This window comes from Chlamydotis macqueenii, chromosome 2 (assembly GCF_036417535.1).
Source record: "Chlamydotis macqueenii isolate bChlMac1 chromosome 2, bChlMac1.mat, whole genome shotgun sequence".
NCBI lineage: Eukaryota > Metazoa > Chordata > Aves > Otidiformes > Otididae > Chlamydotis > Chlamydotis macqueenii.
In genome coordinates, this window is record NC_141557.1 from 31239147 (window position 1) to 31254513 (window position 15367).

Genomic DNA, 15367 nt, shown 5'->3' on the forward strand with positions numbered 1-15367 from the left:
TTGTATTTGAGCAGCACAATTTTATTTCAGGACAGCTTGTGCACTTCAGCAATGACAGACCAGCACTTCAAGCAAAGACAGCAAGAAAATGTGGCCCAATCCTTTACTCCCAGTTTTGTAAGGATGCGGGGTTGCTGAAGTCTGGTTTCCGTTTTGAAGACCTCCCTCAAAATGCGAGCTTTCAGAACCGGCGGGTTCAGCCCTAGAGCGGTGGCAGATGTAGGGCACACGATGATTCAGCCTCGCTGGGTTTGTCTGAACAGCACACGGAGAAGAACAAAACCTGTTGCTCTCAAACATGCCCTTCCTGAGGCACTGGTAAACTGCTGGTGACTGTAATGGGTCTCTTCTGGCATCTCAAAGACTTTGCTTTAAGTTTCCATCATATTCCTGGGCAAGAATAACTACATTAAAAATCACATTTGCACTTAAAAAGGGGGCTTTTGATTATCTAAAATAAGGCTTGTGGGCAGACTAAGACAAACCAGTCCTTTTTCAAGAAGAGCCACAAATAATATTACGCGCGTTAATTGCAACCAGCCATTCAGTGCTGGCTGAGCTGAGCTGGTTACTAGGAACCAAAATGAAGACAAATTACTGAAGTACATTTTTTTTTTTTTAAAAAAAAAAAAGACATCTGATTTTGGAGAGGGAAAAAACAAATCTTCAGGGTCAGCGTCTTCCACTTCTTCATCAGGCTTTTGGTTTTGTGCTGTGATATTTAAGGAAAAGTTAATTCCTGCTCCCTAACAGCCACATGGGCCTTTGCAGCTTCCTGTCAACAGAAACAAATCCGGGAAGTTTTGCCAACACCTGCAGAAATCGTGACTCAGGCAGGCGCTTCCAGGCTGTGCATGTAACCTATATTTGGCCCTTGCAGAGCTGCTGCGCTGGCATCCCTGATGACCTGCTCACTTGCTATTTTTTCCCAGCAGGAATCCGATTACCAGCATGATGGCAGCCACGGTTTCCTCCCACAGAGGTCTGGTACCTCATGTCACCTCACGCACTAGCAGGGGTTTCAGATCCCTGACATCTTCCAGGCTTCTCCTTTCCAGTTTACCCACGTTATTCTTTGACAAGAAAGAAGTCCTGAGGTTACAAGGGATGTCAGGAGCTTCGGTGGGAGCTGTGAAGGTTGAAGTCTTATCTCACCACTGCTCCCTGCTGCCTTGAGCACCAGGGGCTGTGCTGGGAGAGCAGCGTCTTTAGTATCAGCCTGAGGCAGCCCAGCCAAGGAGGAGAGTGAAGAGTATGTGCTTGCTTCCCCACTGCCTCTCCCAGGAGGGATGCAAGGGAGAAATACACTTGTCTGCCTCAGCCACCACTAAGCAGGACCACGTGGCTGGCTCCATTCTGTAGACATACAGGACATGTCCCCCACCCACTCAAGAGGCGTGGGTGGACTGTTTATGCCATGACCCACCATCATCTCCCAGTCAGCACCAGGAAAGAGGACACAGCTGCAGACTGACCGGTAACATTTTGGTACTTGGATCTGTCACTCCCATGGCTTCAGGCTGCCAGAAACTCAATTACCTCAGTCCAACTGTCTCATTTAACAGTTCAACGTTAACAACTGCCACTGCATCCTACGCTCATCACTAGCACTTCCACTGATGGCATTACAAGACTCGAGTGTCTGCTTCCATACTGTCCAGCACCCTTCACCCTACGGGACAGAAGGGAGACCGTAAATTGCTCTGAAACTCCACTAAGTGGGAGAAACACACCCATGAACACCAAATTTCTCTGACTTAGGAACACACAGGAATAAAAAAAAAAAAAGAAAGATTTGACCCAGAATGAACAAATGATTGTATCATGGCAACTTAATAATGGTAACATGCATTTGCATTGCTGTCTCTTCCAGTACATCAGCTGCCTGAGATTTTTCTGTTTATTTTTCCCTGATGAAGTTTAAGAACATTGCTGACAGGCCAATATAACTCTCTACCATTACTAGTTATTGCTGGGATATTTGCATAATGCTGAGAGCTATAAATTATGCCAGAAGTAATAACAGAACAGTATTGTTGATGTCTCCAAGGATATGGTCAAAATAAGGATTGTAGGCAGACCTATTTATTAGACGCGCTAGTCTAGCTGGGAAAAATCAATAAGCTTTCAAGTACCTCCATCCTTCTCCAGGTCCAAAATAGAAGCAGCAACCTTGAAAAAACAAAAACCAATTGAGAACTGCTCTAAAATTTAATTAATTTGTACCAATAAGACCACCGAGAGAAAACAGATGGTATCTGCGACACTGAAGGATATTCTAAAGGGAAGTGGGTGGGCAGGCAAATAATTTATAGTTTGTGGAATAAGCAGGACATGTCAGTGGAAGAAAAGGTTAAAAGATGTCACAGAGTCTCTTTTACTGTGCTGATGACGTAAAGAAGTTCTGATATAGGAGATTCAGACTCTTCCACCGTTGCTCAAAGATCACAGACAGCACTACACCAGCTGGGAAAAAATGGTATTTGGGCTGCCCATCCCTGCACCAAGTCTGTCCCTTTCTGTCCCTACAATCCAGGCCCTTACAAGGATAATGCCAATACAAGGACAGCTTCTGAAAAAGCCTGGAGATGAGACAGTACTTCCACAACCAGAAATTTATCTTGTGTCAAGAGATGGAAGCAGTGTATGAACAGACCTGGAAGATCACACTTGTGCCACTTTCTGAATACAAAACCATTTTTCTGTGGTTTTATCAAGGCAGTGGGATTCTGTGACTAACAGAAACATCATATATCTTCTTGCTATCACAGACTTAGTATCTCCTGCATTTTGCTTTGAGCTTAAGATATAAATGAATCCAGAAGCCTCTGAACCTGTAAAGCTATTCCAGAAGCAACCATTAAGGCTGATTTCTAATCAGAGGGTATCTTGTCCTGTACCCAGCTAAGAATGTCCTGAATTCTCTCTCCTAACAAAAAACATAATTCAATAAATCCAACATGGAAACGCCTTCTGCCTCCAGAGAGATGACCTCTCACTTACCATGGTATCTCATATTCTTCTCCCTCACAGGCTGGCCCATGTTTCCAAAAAGACTGCGAAAACAATTTTGTCACCCTTGGCCCAATTCTGGACCTGCAATCAGAGCCATCTGCCTTCCCGTGCTCCTCCTCGTGTCAGGGATGGAGGGGGATCCCCGCTTCCCGAGGGGCTGGGACCAAGCAGGCATTGCTTCAGACCCCTCCTTGGTGCCCCTCCAGCCTGCGGACAGCTTCCCTGCCCGGCCCAGGGGAATCAGAGCGTACGAACTGCATCTGCTGGCACAATTCCTGTCTTCCTCAGGGAAATCTGCATTAAGCACTAAAATAACCACAGCAGCCAGATTTGTAGGGACGCAGTCTCTAGAGATCACAAATAGGCCAGTCGCTTCTCAGGGGAAATGCCAGAACCTGGAAACACAGCAAAGACAGAGAGAGAAGAGGTATTCAGTACCAGTCCTGAGAAAAGTATGAGACACAAAAAACAGGACAGAAGGACAATTCGGAATAACTGCATCAGTCAAGGTCACGTGCCGTCACTTCTGCACCAAAGAGCGCGTAGGTACTGCTCTCTCATGTGCTGCAGCCCTTCCGGTCACATTCAGGTCTCTTTACAGTCAGCAGAGAATGCTTTATCTCTCTTTCTTTTCTTTAGTTTCTTTCAGCTACATCTTGTGCATATTCACATTTGCAGTTTCCTTTAAATGTTTTCTTAGGTTTGTTTGTGTGAGTGAATTTTAATACTTTTACAACAACTGATTATAGTGTAGTGATTTATGTAGCATCTGTGTCATTATATTTGTTATAATTTAGTGGCTGTGACAGCAACTGAAAAGACTTTTTTTTTAAAAAAAAATAAACCTTCCTGAAACAGCAGCTGATGGTGCTCCTTTAACTGAAGAATTCAAAGGGCAAAATGCAGCTCAAATAATACAGGCACATGTCTGGATGATTCATTTAAACTTAAATAACACAATCTTCCCTTTAAGGACTAGAGAAATGAATGGCCACTTGTTTATGCTCTGTCTTTGTGCAAACTCACCTTTATCCATTATTAAACTTGAGCAGGATACATGAAATGCAAGAATCAGATGCGGGCAAGAATGATTAGCATGGGTAAATCAAAGATATATGAATATCTCTACTAAAGAAATCCTCAAGCAACTGGTTCTCATGACCCTAAACTCCAAATGCTTTCCACAGGCTCTGGGAGAGGTCTGAAAGCTGTAAGTGGATATGGACAACTGACTGAAGAGGAACACATGGTGGTGCTGATGTTGCAAAGCAACCCTGCATTTTTAATATAAAAAAAAAGCTGAGAGGAAAACTGTGGTCTTCTTGGGAATACTAAACCTCAGAGAGGAAGAAAAAGTATAACTTCTTCCCATATCAAGGGAAGAATCCACTAGGGACAAATTGAATAGTATAGATGGGAAGCTAAAAGTAAACAAGAGGGAAAGCACAAAAGCACTCCTTCCACAAGCATAAATGAGAGCGCGACAGCAGAGCAACAACCTGCCAGCTGAAGTCCTGCAACAGTGGGAGGGCCTGAACCATGCTGTAGATGATATTTAAGCTGGAAATTTGTTTCCTTTATAAATTTCATGCTAACTGTTCTCACAAGAAGTTACTTAAAATACCAGGAACCCAGGGATATTCTGTAATTCCCAAGGGTTCTTCCTCCACCCCATAAAATGGAAATGTTGGAAACCCAGCTATTGCCCTGCATCAGAAGCAGAAACTCCTTCCAGTTTTGGAGAAGGTATTGAACCTATAATTACAGTACTGACCCACCTCTTACCAGCCATCTTTCACTGCTGTGCTAGCCAGTAATGTGCAGAAATACATCCTTCTTCAGACGCAAACAAACAACAACAACAAAAAAAATCCCTAAACCCAGAAATCACCCACTGTGAAAGAAAACAACTATTGACTAAAAATATCAAATCAATGTGCTCCCTTCCCCAAATGCAGAGGTGCCAAAACAATTTGGTTAGTGCAGGGTACATGCTTTTGACAGAGGAATGTCAAAGAAAATAAGCACACAATTTAAAAAACAAGCACACAATTTAAAAGAAGAACTGTCTTAGCAGCTTCTGTAGTTAAGGATTTACGCAGTGTTTACAGCAAACCCTGTACTTTCAAAGTATCTTCTGCTTTGTTCTGTCAGACCTGTGGAAACTCTGTCCCTTGGCTCAGAGGTGTAGATGACACTCAAGGCAGACATGAAGATACCTGGAAATACTGCATGAACTCTGACGGCAGAGACTTCTGGGGATGAAGTGGTGGAGTGTCAGCCCCACCACAGATACAGTAATGAGAAGCTGATGAAAGACACGTGAAGTTCGCTCCTTCCTGATGGTCATCTCAGACAAAATCTTCTTAGCACCAATAGTCAGAATTTAGACTGGAAACAAACACTGTTTGTTGACACAGTGAGGGCCCTAAAGTCTGTTGACACAGAGAGGGCCCTAAAATCTGCCTGGCTTTTGTTGGCCTGCTTCTATCGTAATATCACTTGTAACAGCTGATAGCACTCACCGTATCTCTTACATCTTACGTCAGCAATCCCACTGAAGAGCTGCAAAGAAGCACCACAGTACACTCACAGGAGGTCCCTGCTCCAGATCTGTCTGCTCCTAATACAACTGATTGCTTGCTCTCCCTAAATTACATGAAGAAATATTTATTGGGGAAAAGCAGCCTTCAAGAGCACTTTATTTTGAGTACATCATATTAATTGAAGGCTGGATCCCTTGAAAGATGGGTTCATATTTAAAATGCTTTGCTACTGCTGAGGCAGCCCTGTTTTTCAGCAGCATCCCAGTTATTGCTTTGTCAGCTGCAGTGTCTCTCTCAGTGGCATCAACAAGGCAAGCAGCACCAAGCATACTGCAAGCTGCCATGACTGGGGCTGCTCTATGGAAACTGTGCCATGAAGTTTCAAAACACTTCTAGAAGAAAAGCCACTCCTGTGGTGACAGGCTGGCAGCTTCCAGAGCTAACATCTCTCTCTCGTACATAAAAGGTGAAAATAAAACACAAGATGGTGTAAAAAACATTTCACAGCTCATACCAGGAAGTAAACTCATTATTTTTAATTTGAAAATCCACCACGATTTAACATTCTCTGCAGAATTAAGCTTAGATTTATCTTTGTATTTGCTTGGAATTTACCTGTACCTTCTGTAAAGCACAGTCACTGTAAATTTTCTCACTTTGCGAGTTTTCACTCATTTATTTTATTTTTAAAAATAAAGAAAACAGAACAGCATAAAACCCGCTGTGTCCTTTCTTTATCCCTTAATGTTTGCTTCTCTTACTGTCTTGCACAGGGGTTCTTGACCCATGTGAAAGCACATAATTAAATGAAACTGCATTAGCACACTGGCAGAACACTCTTCTCTTTGACTGTGTAAACTGCACAGAAAAAAAGCAACTGCATAGAAAAAATGAACAAACTAAAGTTAATACCTGGCTGATTCATGCTAAACGATTTTCAACTGACAGCTGTCTTGACCAGCACCAACTAGCAACGTGAAAAACCACAGCTTCAAAAGGGCAAACTCTAAATTGGGAATGCAGGCTGACAAGCCAGACAACAGAAAGATGCAAGTCTTGGAGCCGAGAAGAAACTTTGGTGAAATATAAGCCATGGCCTATCACCTTTATCTTTATTTTAGGGAAATTGTACTAAGCAAATTCAAGGGACAGAAAATTCCTCTGTGCTTAAGGGATTAATTACTTCTTGTAGATATCAGTATCTGACTGTCAGCTTGCATAATGTCCCTAATGCAGATGTTTGGGCACTGATAGCAGAAAGCACTGACAGTAGACTCGATAAGCAGCTCACCTGTAGGATAAAATATGAAGCTAAGTTTAAATGCATAAGCATATATATTGCTTAGCTTGCATGAAGTCAGAAATACTCTCCACACCAAGACAAACAGGCTGATTTTCACAGTGATACATCTACTACTGTACTGGAGCTGGATGTACAGCGTGACAGCAAAGCAGTAAATTTGGAATAATCATGAGACTTTAGCGTTTCACTGTCAACTCTGGGTATCACCTGACATTCCAAGTTACAAAGTTTGTTTCTTCTATTTCATATTTACTAGGTACCTATTCCACTGCTAGTGTCATCTGCTTGCAAGATGACTACTGGAAAATAAAGAGCTGTTCTCATAGACGAATATACTCCCAAGTACTCATGTTGCTTTAGATTTTTATACAAGGGCTTGATAGCCTTTCAGTGCCTTCAAGGGAAAAGACAAAATGATGAAACTGCTTCCCAGCTTGTCCCCAGATGATGGTGGTGATGCAGCAGAACTGGCTGGCAGCAGCAGGTTGTTTTCCTAACTAGAGGAAAGAGCCATTGTATGCTCCTCATGCATGCTTCAAACTACTGCATTCACATTACTAGCAGCTCAGGGCTGTAGGACTTCTCTTCGCAAGAAAATAAGCTAGGCTGTTCTAATAATGAGATATTTTAAAGAAAAATGAATCACTAGGGGCACAGAGCATTATTACTGAACCAACTGCTTCAAAATGTATGTCAGGTGTCTAAATTAGTAATGATGCTGGTTTAAGATTTGACATCAGGAAAGAAACTGGGTTCCTTAAAATTATGTTCTGAATTTTGAGCCATTTACTGCTCACGTGTTCAAGGTTTTGCTCACAACTAAGTTGTCTATTTCTGAAAGATTCTCACATCATCGCAGGACTGCAGCAGCTAACTTTACTACAGATAAGCCACGTTGATGGAGCAGGGCGAGCATATGGACTGTGCTGTACACAAACCACAGAAAGAGACAACAGATAGAATGCCAGATTTTGGCATTCTATCTTTATCTTCTTACTGTTATTTTCTTTCACTTGGGAGTTGCTGGTTTGGACCAAATGTTTCTATTCTGTCACAGGTGATCTATCCCACTTTAGCAGGAAGTCAAAGGAAAATACCAGCTCATGACGTCAGGGGGGAAAATGGACTGCTGTAGCTGCTGAATGAATGAAGTAGGAATGATCACAGAACTGTGTTTATTCAACCTAGATAAAAGAAGGCTGGGCACAGATCTGACTGTAGTTTTCCATTCTGTAAAAGGAGTAAGAGCAAAGACAGAGCCAAACTCTTCTCAGAGGGACATAGCAAAAGACCAAGGCAATGGCCACAAGTTGCAACAAGGTTAATTCTGGTAACAGAGAAGTTTTCACAGTGAAAGTACTCAAGCACTACAACAAGTTACCCCAACAGGTTGTGGCCCGCCATCCTCAGAGATGTGCAAAAATTAATGGGATGTGTCCCTGAGCAAACAGCTTTGGCTCAGTAGCGGGGTCTGCTTTGAGGAGTCCCTTCCAACCCACATTCTCCACGGTTCTGTGAGAGGCACAATAAAACTTGTCACATGGCTCACATGCACAGGATGAACAGCGACACAGTCAACAAACAGACCCGGTGATGAGCACTTAGCTAAGCAGCTTACATCAGAAGCTCAGTGCTTCAACTTTCTTTTGTGATGCACAGCTCCTCACCCTTCCACTCTCACAGTACAAGCTCTTGCTCAGACCATCCTCTACTGCTCTTCTACATACTTGTAAACACTTCAGATTTCTGCTTCTTAGCATAAGATGCCTGATTACTTCAGGATTTCTTGGAACTCTCTCAGGGAATCATCTGGGAGAGCATTCAGCGGATGTTATCCATTTTCCCTTCAAACCAGAATCAAGTGGTGATGGTTTCCACCTGAACCTGATACAGAGGAATCTTTGGCATGTGACAGTAATGAAAACCTGCAGCAGACAAAAGATCAATAAAAACTGCAATTAATCTGAAAACTATTTACTCTCTCACTGCTTACACCCCACTGTTAGCCCACAGGCATTAACATGTCCTGTTAATCACAGAGTTATTGTCTTAACTTACATTTACTGTTGAAGTGTGCTGGGTTTATTTCAGCCCTGAAGAACAGCTGTGACACTGGATCAGGTGCCAGCACACTGCACTGATACACTTCCCATGAGAACTGACTACGATAAATACTGTCTCCAAGAGGCTACCTTCCCAGCAGTTACCTACCTCTCCAGCCAGACAGCCAAATGCCATATACATAACAGCAGAAGTAAGTTTGGATTTGGCTGCAGGAAGCATTAGACTACTTCTCTGCCTGCATCCAGAATTCTGCCTTTTTCTCTTCCAGGCTTAACTAAAACCAGCTCAGTTCCAGGACATCCCTGAATCCTGGTCTTGAACAGAACAATTAGGCTTTGCATCAAGCCTTTCATCTGCTACTATTCAAAAATATTATTATACTGCTATTTTTGGCCTCTGGTTGCTTCTTTAATACATTAGATGCAACAAACTCTCCTTATCCTAATCCTCTATTAGTGTAATTCAAAATGGATTTTAAATGTGTCAAAAGGTGATACTTAAAATTAAGATCTTCAGAAAATCCCAAGAACTAGCTTCTCAACCTATAAAATTACCATTTGCCTTTTTTACTATTTTTAGAAGGCCAAAATACTCTTTCCCTTTCAAGTCAGTGTCCTGGTGCTATTTTAGGTTCTCTGGTTATTTTTTGTCCCTCACCTGTCTATAAACATTAGAGGGACAAACTTCACCAAGTCTATCTTTTGTCTGGCAAGCATTATTCATGGGATGATTCAAAAGACATGGGCATCAACCGAATGAACAAGTAGACATGCTATTGTTACACTCCAATGTTACTGTCACCCACTGCATGGTAGATCCAGTGAGAATTATAAAGAACGGCTTAAAAAGCAAGGCTGGACATTCAGCCACCGCATCCAGAACAATGGCTTGATGCTTGCCTGTAGCTGCTTTTGCTTGAGAAACTCTCTCTCTTCTGGGTAGTTTTCTAACAGCAGCTTAATTTTCCAGGCTTAATCCAAGAACTTTATGCCATTTTGATTTTGGTCAGAAAGCTTCTCAAAGAATAGGTTCAGCATCTGTCTTTCCAAGAGCAAAGATTAACGAAATTAATTTCTTCAGTAGCCATTTGTAACCACTTGTCAGATTTATTAAACTGAACATTTGGTTTGTCTTTGTGCTTTTGGAGGAGCTAATTTCTGACCTAATTGTGGGTTGCTCTAGCCACTGTACTTAAGTGGCCTATTTTCCTGTCCTAATTTCCCTTTCTCAATCTACAATGCTCCACTTCACTAAAAATAAATAAATAAAAATGTCAAACAGTTTCGTATGTTTTTTTCTTCTCTGCAGAGAAGAACCCCTGATCCAAGCAACACAGGCAAGTTTATTCTGTATGCCAGAATCATCTCTCCCTTGTGTCTGGCTCATAATGATCATCAACACGAAACACCACCACACCACCTTGCGTGTCTACCCGTAAGACAGCAAAGATCCACGCAACAGCTACGCCTACCTCTGCTACTCCTCGCTGCCTGGTGCCAGAAGGGGCTTCTTTAAGGTTGGGGGTGGAGTTGTACGAGCACAATAGCACTGCCAGGGAACTGATTTTGTTCAGGAAGTGGAGAGAAATTCAAGACTGCATGCAAACAGCACGGCACAGCCAATTCGTGACTAAACAAGTCAGTGAATAACCAGGGTATGTCCACTGGACATTTGCACTGAACTTAGCTCTTAAAAAAATCTTGATTGTTTCTGCAGATAACATTTTAACTGTATGTTTTATTGACTCCATATATTCTACCTGCTGCATTACTGATAACTAAGGTGACTAATTGACATGACCGAATAACTGAGACGGTTCAGGTGACCGAGATGACTCAGATTTCCCTTTTCAGTGACACAAGAAATGGCAGGACACTGGAACCTACTTTCCATGGAGCAATACAGTGGATCACACACATTATAAACAGCATTTTACTTCACGGACTTTGTTGACCATTACACAGATCTTACAGCCACCATCATTCTTCAGACATACTTACGGTCCAAGCACAGGAACATACTTTAATGGTCAACAGCCAAGTCAACTGTATACAATAAATACTTTGAAAACAATTTAGACAGCAGATGCTTGGCTTGTTTCTTAGGGCTGATGCAGTAAGCTTTAAAAACAACCTGATGAGATCTTTTTGCATATATCAAAGGAAAATGAAAAATTCCCTAGATGCTGTATCAGCATAGCAACAAGTAAGAAATTACTGATTTTAACATTGTCAGTTGCAGTTTTCCTATAGCATCTTAAAGGAAGCAAAAAGACTGATGCTAGACTTTAAAAAAAATAACAGCAAAACAAACAGAAATACTAAGACAAATATAGCCAGAGAAGAAAATTGTGCAAGGTGCATTCCAAGTTTCTTTAACATCCTAATGGAACTAGCACTGCTTTTAACATGCCTGATTGTCTTGCAATGGAGTTCATACAATTTAGACTCATTATGTTTATTTTTCCTACTATCACAAGTATTTTGCTTATACATTTAAGAAGACAAAGTCAAATTAAAGTCCAACTTTAATAATTACAAGTACAGAGATTGCATGTGGCATTCCTACTGCTGGAAACATCTGGCTTTTTTTAACCCTGTTTTTCCCCTCCCTGGTTTTGATGTGCATGAGAGACTTTATACAAACAACAGGGGAAGAAAAATGACTTTAAAAGACAAAGAGTGAAATGAACTACTCAAAGTGCTGTCAACAGCTCATTGTAAACCTGGGAAAAATAAAGCGATAAAAATCAATCTCTGCAAACAATGTTTCACTTAAAATGTTTTAGATACTCCAAACAGTAGAGAGTAAGACAAAAGGTCACACTGCCTTAATTTTCAGACAATAGTATATACTTTAAGAGAACTTTTTATAGACTTGAGCCTTCCCATTTCAAATTTGTGCCTGAGAAGTGACACAGACCTTTAGATTTCCGGCACATAATAAATAACATAAACCAGCAGAAATAACGTGCGACCACAGCCTACAGAAACAGGACAGATTTGCCTACAAGCTGAGTTTGCATTCAGAGTGTTTCTGCAGAAGGCCCCACTCAGAAAACCTCCTGGAAACAACCCCAGCTGATGTGAGCTCCACAGGGAAATGAAGAGTAAACTACCCAAACAGCTCCATTTGAAGTTCTTCTGACTATTAAGCAGCGTGCCAGCATCGAGCCCCAGTAACTCTGTGTTTTCAATCCTCTCTCCTTGCAGGAACACTTCCTTGCGTACGTTTGTACTGTCTGTAAATGTACGTCAGCAGCATTACAAGTGCCCAGCATACTCTCCCCCCGCTGCAGTTTCCCATGAAAGAACGACTAATTCATGCTGTTCATAGCTCCTCCTGTTGCCAGCAGTGCCACTGAAAGACAGCAAAGAAGGGGCAGGAGAACAAAGACTGTGCATGGAAGTGGAGAATAAGCATCAGAAAAAAAGTGAGGGAAGAAAAGGAAAAGGCATATTCTGCTTTTGGGTATGTTTGGCAGCTCTGGATTCATGTAACAGATGGGAGGGCAGAATTTGTCCCCTATAGGGACAAAGGGTGAGTAGGCAAATACTTAAGATCCTCACTTCTACTAGCTATTTAAGTAATTTTTTTTTAAAAAATAGTCAAATACACACTGTCTATGCTTTCCCTACAGAGGAAAGATTTCTCGCCAACTGCAAGAGAGCCTTTTTATAACTAACAATTTGTAATTATCCATTCAAAAGAATTAAGGCAATTTAGTTTTAGCCGCAGTACAAGTGAAGTTCTGCAGCCTGATGGGGAAGAGGAACACAGACATATTCCTGATGACCGCTACCAGAAATTACAGCAGTCAGCACAGCCAAATGCTGTAACAGCAGAACTATTCTTCTAAATCTAAACCGTATTACTCCAAGTTTGTACTATAACTTGTGAACAGAACTGGAGGGGAGGAAAACAAAAAAAAAAAAGAACTAGACCCCAGCTACATTCATTTGTCATAGCTCTATTTACTTAACTGAAGTCTCTGAATATTTATACCAGTGGAACTGTGCCCCAGAGTTTATAGTCAGAGGCAGGTACAAACCAAGTCGGGTTAGTTATAGTTAGATGCCTACCTGAATCTGAAGAAGTAAACCTGTAGTAGGTACTTCTCACCCACAAAGGACTGGAGGAGCTGGGTCCCTGAACAAGAAACACCAGCATTAATTAAGAAAGCGGAGGTGCACCTTTTAATAATTAATAGTGAAAAAGATCTTTGAAGAAGAAGGGCAGCAGGTGATAATATTGAATAATTCAGCAATATAACCAAAGGAACAATGGTACAGTAACTTTATATGCGAGCATTTGCAACAAAATCCAACGAAAAACATCTGATATGCTGATGCTTTCTTGTGGTCAGGAAAGGGTACACTTTCAATATACTCCTTCCTCTTGAGAGGGCATCAAACAATTTCTGAAACCAGTCTTTACAACAAAATTAAAAGTGACTGGTAAAATCGCACTGAAGCAAGTGACTTTATACTAGGCTTATGCTCTCTGAGACTTGGGCCCGAAAGATCAGAAGCATGGCCCAGTAAAGGCAGTAGCTCCAGTCAGTTAATCTGCATTCCCAGTAGGCCAAATTAGCCATAACATCACCAGTTTAATTAGCAAGGGAAAAAAAAAAAACCACAACAGATTCTTCACTCATCCTGTCACTTCACAAAGCTCCAGCAGCAGTGATAGTCTGTGTCTGTCAAGTTTAGAAACAAACAAACAGAAAGCTTCAGCAGCTGTTCAGCATTCAGATTTAATTTGTGGTCAGAAATACTGGAGAATTTTAATTTGTTGCCTGGCTAGCAGCTGAGAGGTAGATATAAGTCGGTAAAAAAGCAACAGGTCTTTATTATTGTGTAAGAAAAAAAAATGTACTATATTTAATTTCAGGAGTCTGGCAAAGTATCAAAGAACATGGGAAAAAAGATGTTTAAGAAAAAATAAAAATCTGAGTGACAGACCAGGAAAGACAAAGCCTGCTGCTGTTCAGCCTCTTTCTGTCTCACTGCTGGCAAGGATTATTAGCCTGCTGCGGCTTCCCTTAGCAGACAGAGGCCAGCCAAATTGCATAAAACAAAATGCTTTTGGAATTTCCTTCTTAAATTGCTTTGATGACAAGTTTCTATTAAGAATTGTTGTGAATTCATCAGAAAGTTAGATGCGGCTTCCTCTGCTTACTAGGAACTGACCACCACAACTTCTCTGGCATCAAACCCCGATGAAGACTCCCACGCTATGTACCCTTACAGACATCTCAAGGGAGGAACGTATGTCTCCTTGCCTCTGTGAAGTTAAAGAAAGTTTAAGAAGTTAAGAAAATATCTGGGATGCTAATCCTGAAACACATCTACATGCTGAAGTAGCTGGCAGTTATTAGATTTGTAGTATTTATTATAAAGCATCATACAGCAGAGTCCAGCCCATGGCAACTGTATAGACAGGATTTTGGAAGAAGCCAGTGAACTGAACACCATTCTAGCTAATAAAAAACCGTAACAAAAACTTGATGCTGACTAGTAGGACACTATTGATATGAGATGGGAGGATTTTGTTTGGCTACCTGCAAGTAAAAACATTTAACCCTCAAACTAAGGAAATACATAGATGTTAATGTGAGGAGAGGCCCAGTGGAAACATGACTTAACACAAATTTTAAATATTAAAAAAATATAGACGTATAGCTGGTAAAACTGTAACAGTATTCTAAATACTTTAATGCCCTGGAGAAGTAAATCCCTGGATGTTGCCTTTTGATTACACAGGGGCCTAGGCCATGGGTTAGCGCTATGTACCACCATGGAAGGGGCAGCCAGGAACCCCTCGTTCCCCAAGTAACAAAATGGCCGAGGGGGTGACAAACCTCCCCCAGCCACCCGTAGGTGAGGCCCCCGCAGAGCCCGGGCTGCTCCCCGCAGGCCGCCCGCGTCCCACGGCCCCCGGGCGAGACGTCAGCGCCCTCAGCAACAACAGAAGGGGAAGAAAGGGCTGCGGAGCCGGCACGGGGGAGGCGAGGCCGGGCGAGGCCCAACCCTCCGGTGTCTGCAGATAACGGGTGACGGGGACAGAGCCGCCGCCAGCTCTCCCAGTGCCCCCTGCGCCGCGCCATTTGCATAGCTGTACCTTTGCGGCCAATCCGCGGCGGTTGGCGGGTGCCGCTCACCTGCTGCGGCCGCGCCCGCTCGCCTGGTGGCCGGCGGGGCGGGGCGGCGTCGCGTCCTGCTGCGCCGTTCCGTGCTGTGCAGTTCCCTGCTGTGCGGTTTCCCGGAGGCAGCGGCAGCGCGATGGTGTGCGGGGGCTTCGTCTGCTCCAAGAACTGTCTCTGCGCCCTCAACCTGCTCTACACGGTGCGTGGCAGCGGAGCGGCGGGAGGGGCGCGGGTTGCCCCGGCCGGGGTCTGCCTCGCCCTGCGGTTTCCGCCGCCGCGGGAGGGGGAAGG

General features: G+C 42.7%; 1 protein-coding gene and 1 long non-coding RNA gene across 3 annotated transcripts in view; one reads left to right on the plus strand and one right to left on the minus strand.

Moving 5' to 3' along the window:
- LOC147601615 (uncharacterized) lies at window positions 1–15171 on the minus strand. 2 transcript variants are annotated; one of them, XR_015257871.1, is made up of 4 exons: window positions 15052–15171; window positions 3004–3410; window positions 2136–2172; window positions 1–390 (listed from the first exon to the last, which is right to left on the minus strand). It is a non-coding gene; the product is annotated as an uncharacterized LOC147601615 (long non-coding RNA). The 2 variants fall into 2 exon arrangements; XR_015257870.1 differs by lacking the exon at window positions 2136–2172.
- The window catches only part of TSPAN13 (tetraspanin 13), a 16766-nt gene continuing 16462 nt past the window's right edge, over window positions 15064–15367 (plus strand). Inside the window, exon 1 of the mRNA XM_086742441.1 lies at window positions 15064–15275. Coding sequence (XP_086598567.1) covers window positions 15213–15275 — 63 coding nt within the window. The 5' untranslated portion in view covers window positions 15064–15212. The remainder of the gene's footprint in view (window positions 15276–15367) is intronic.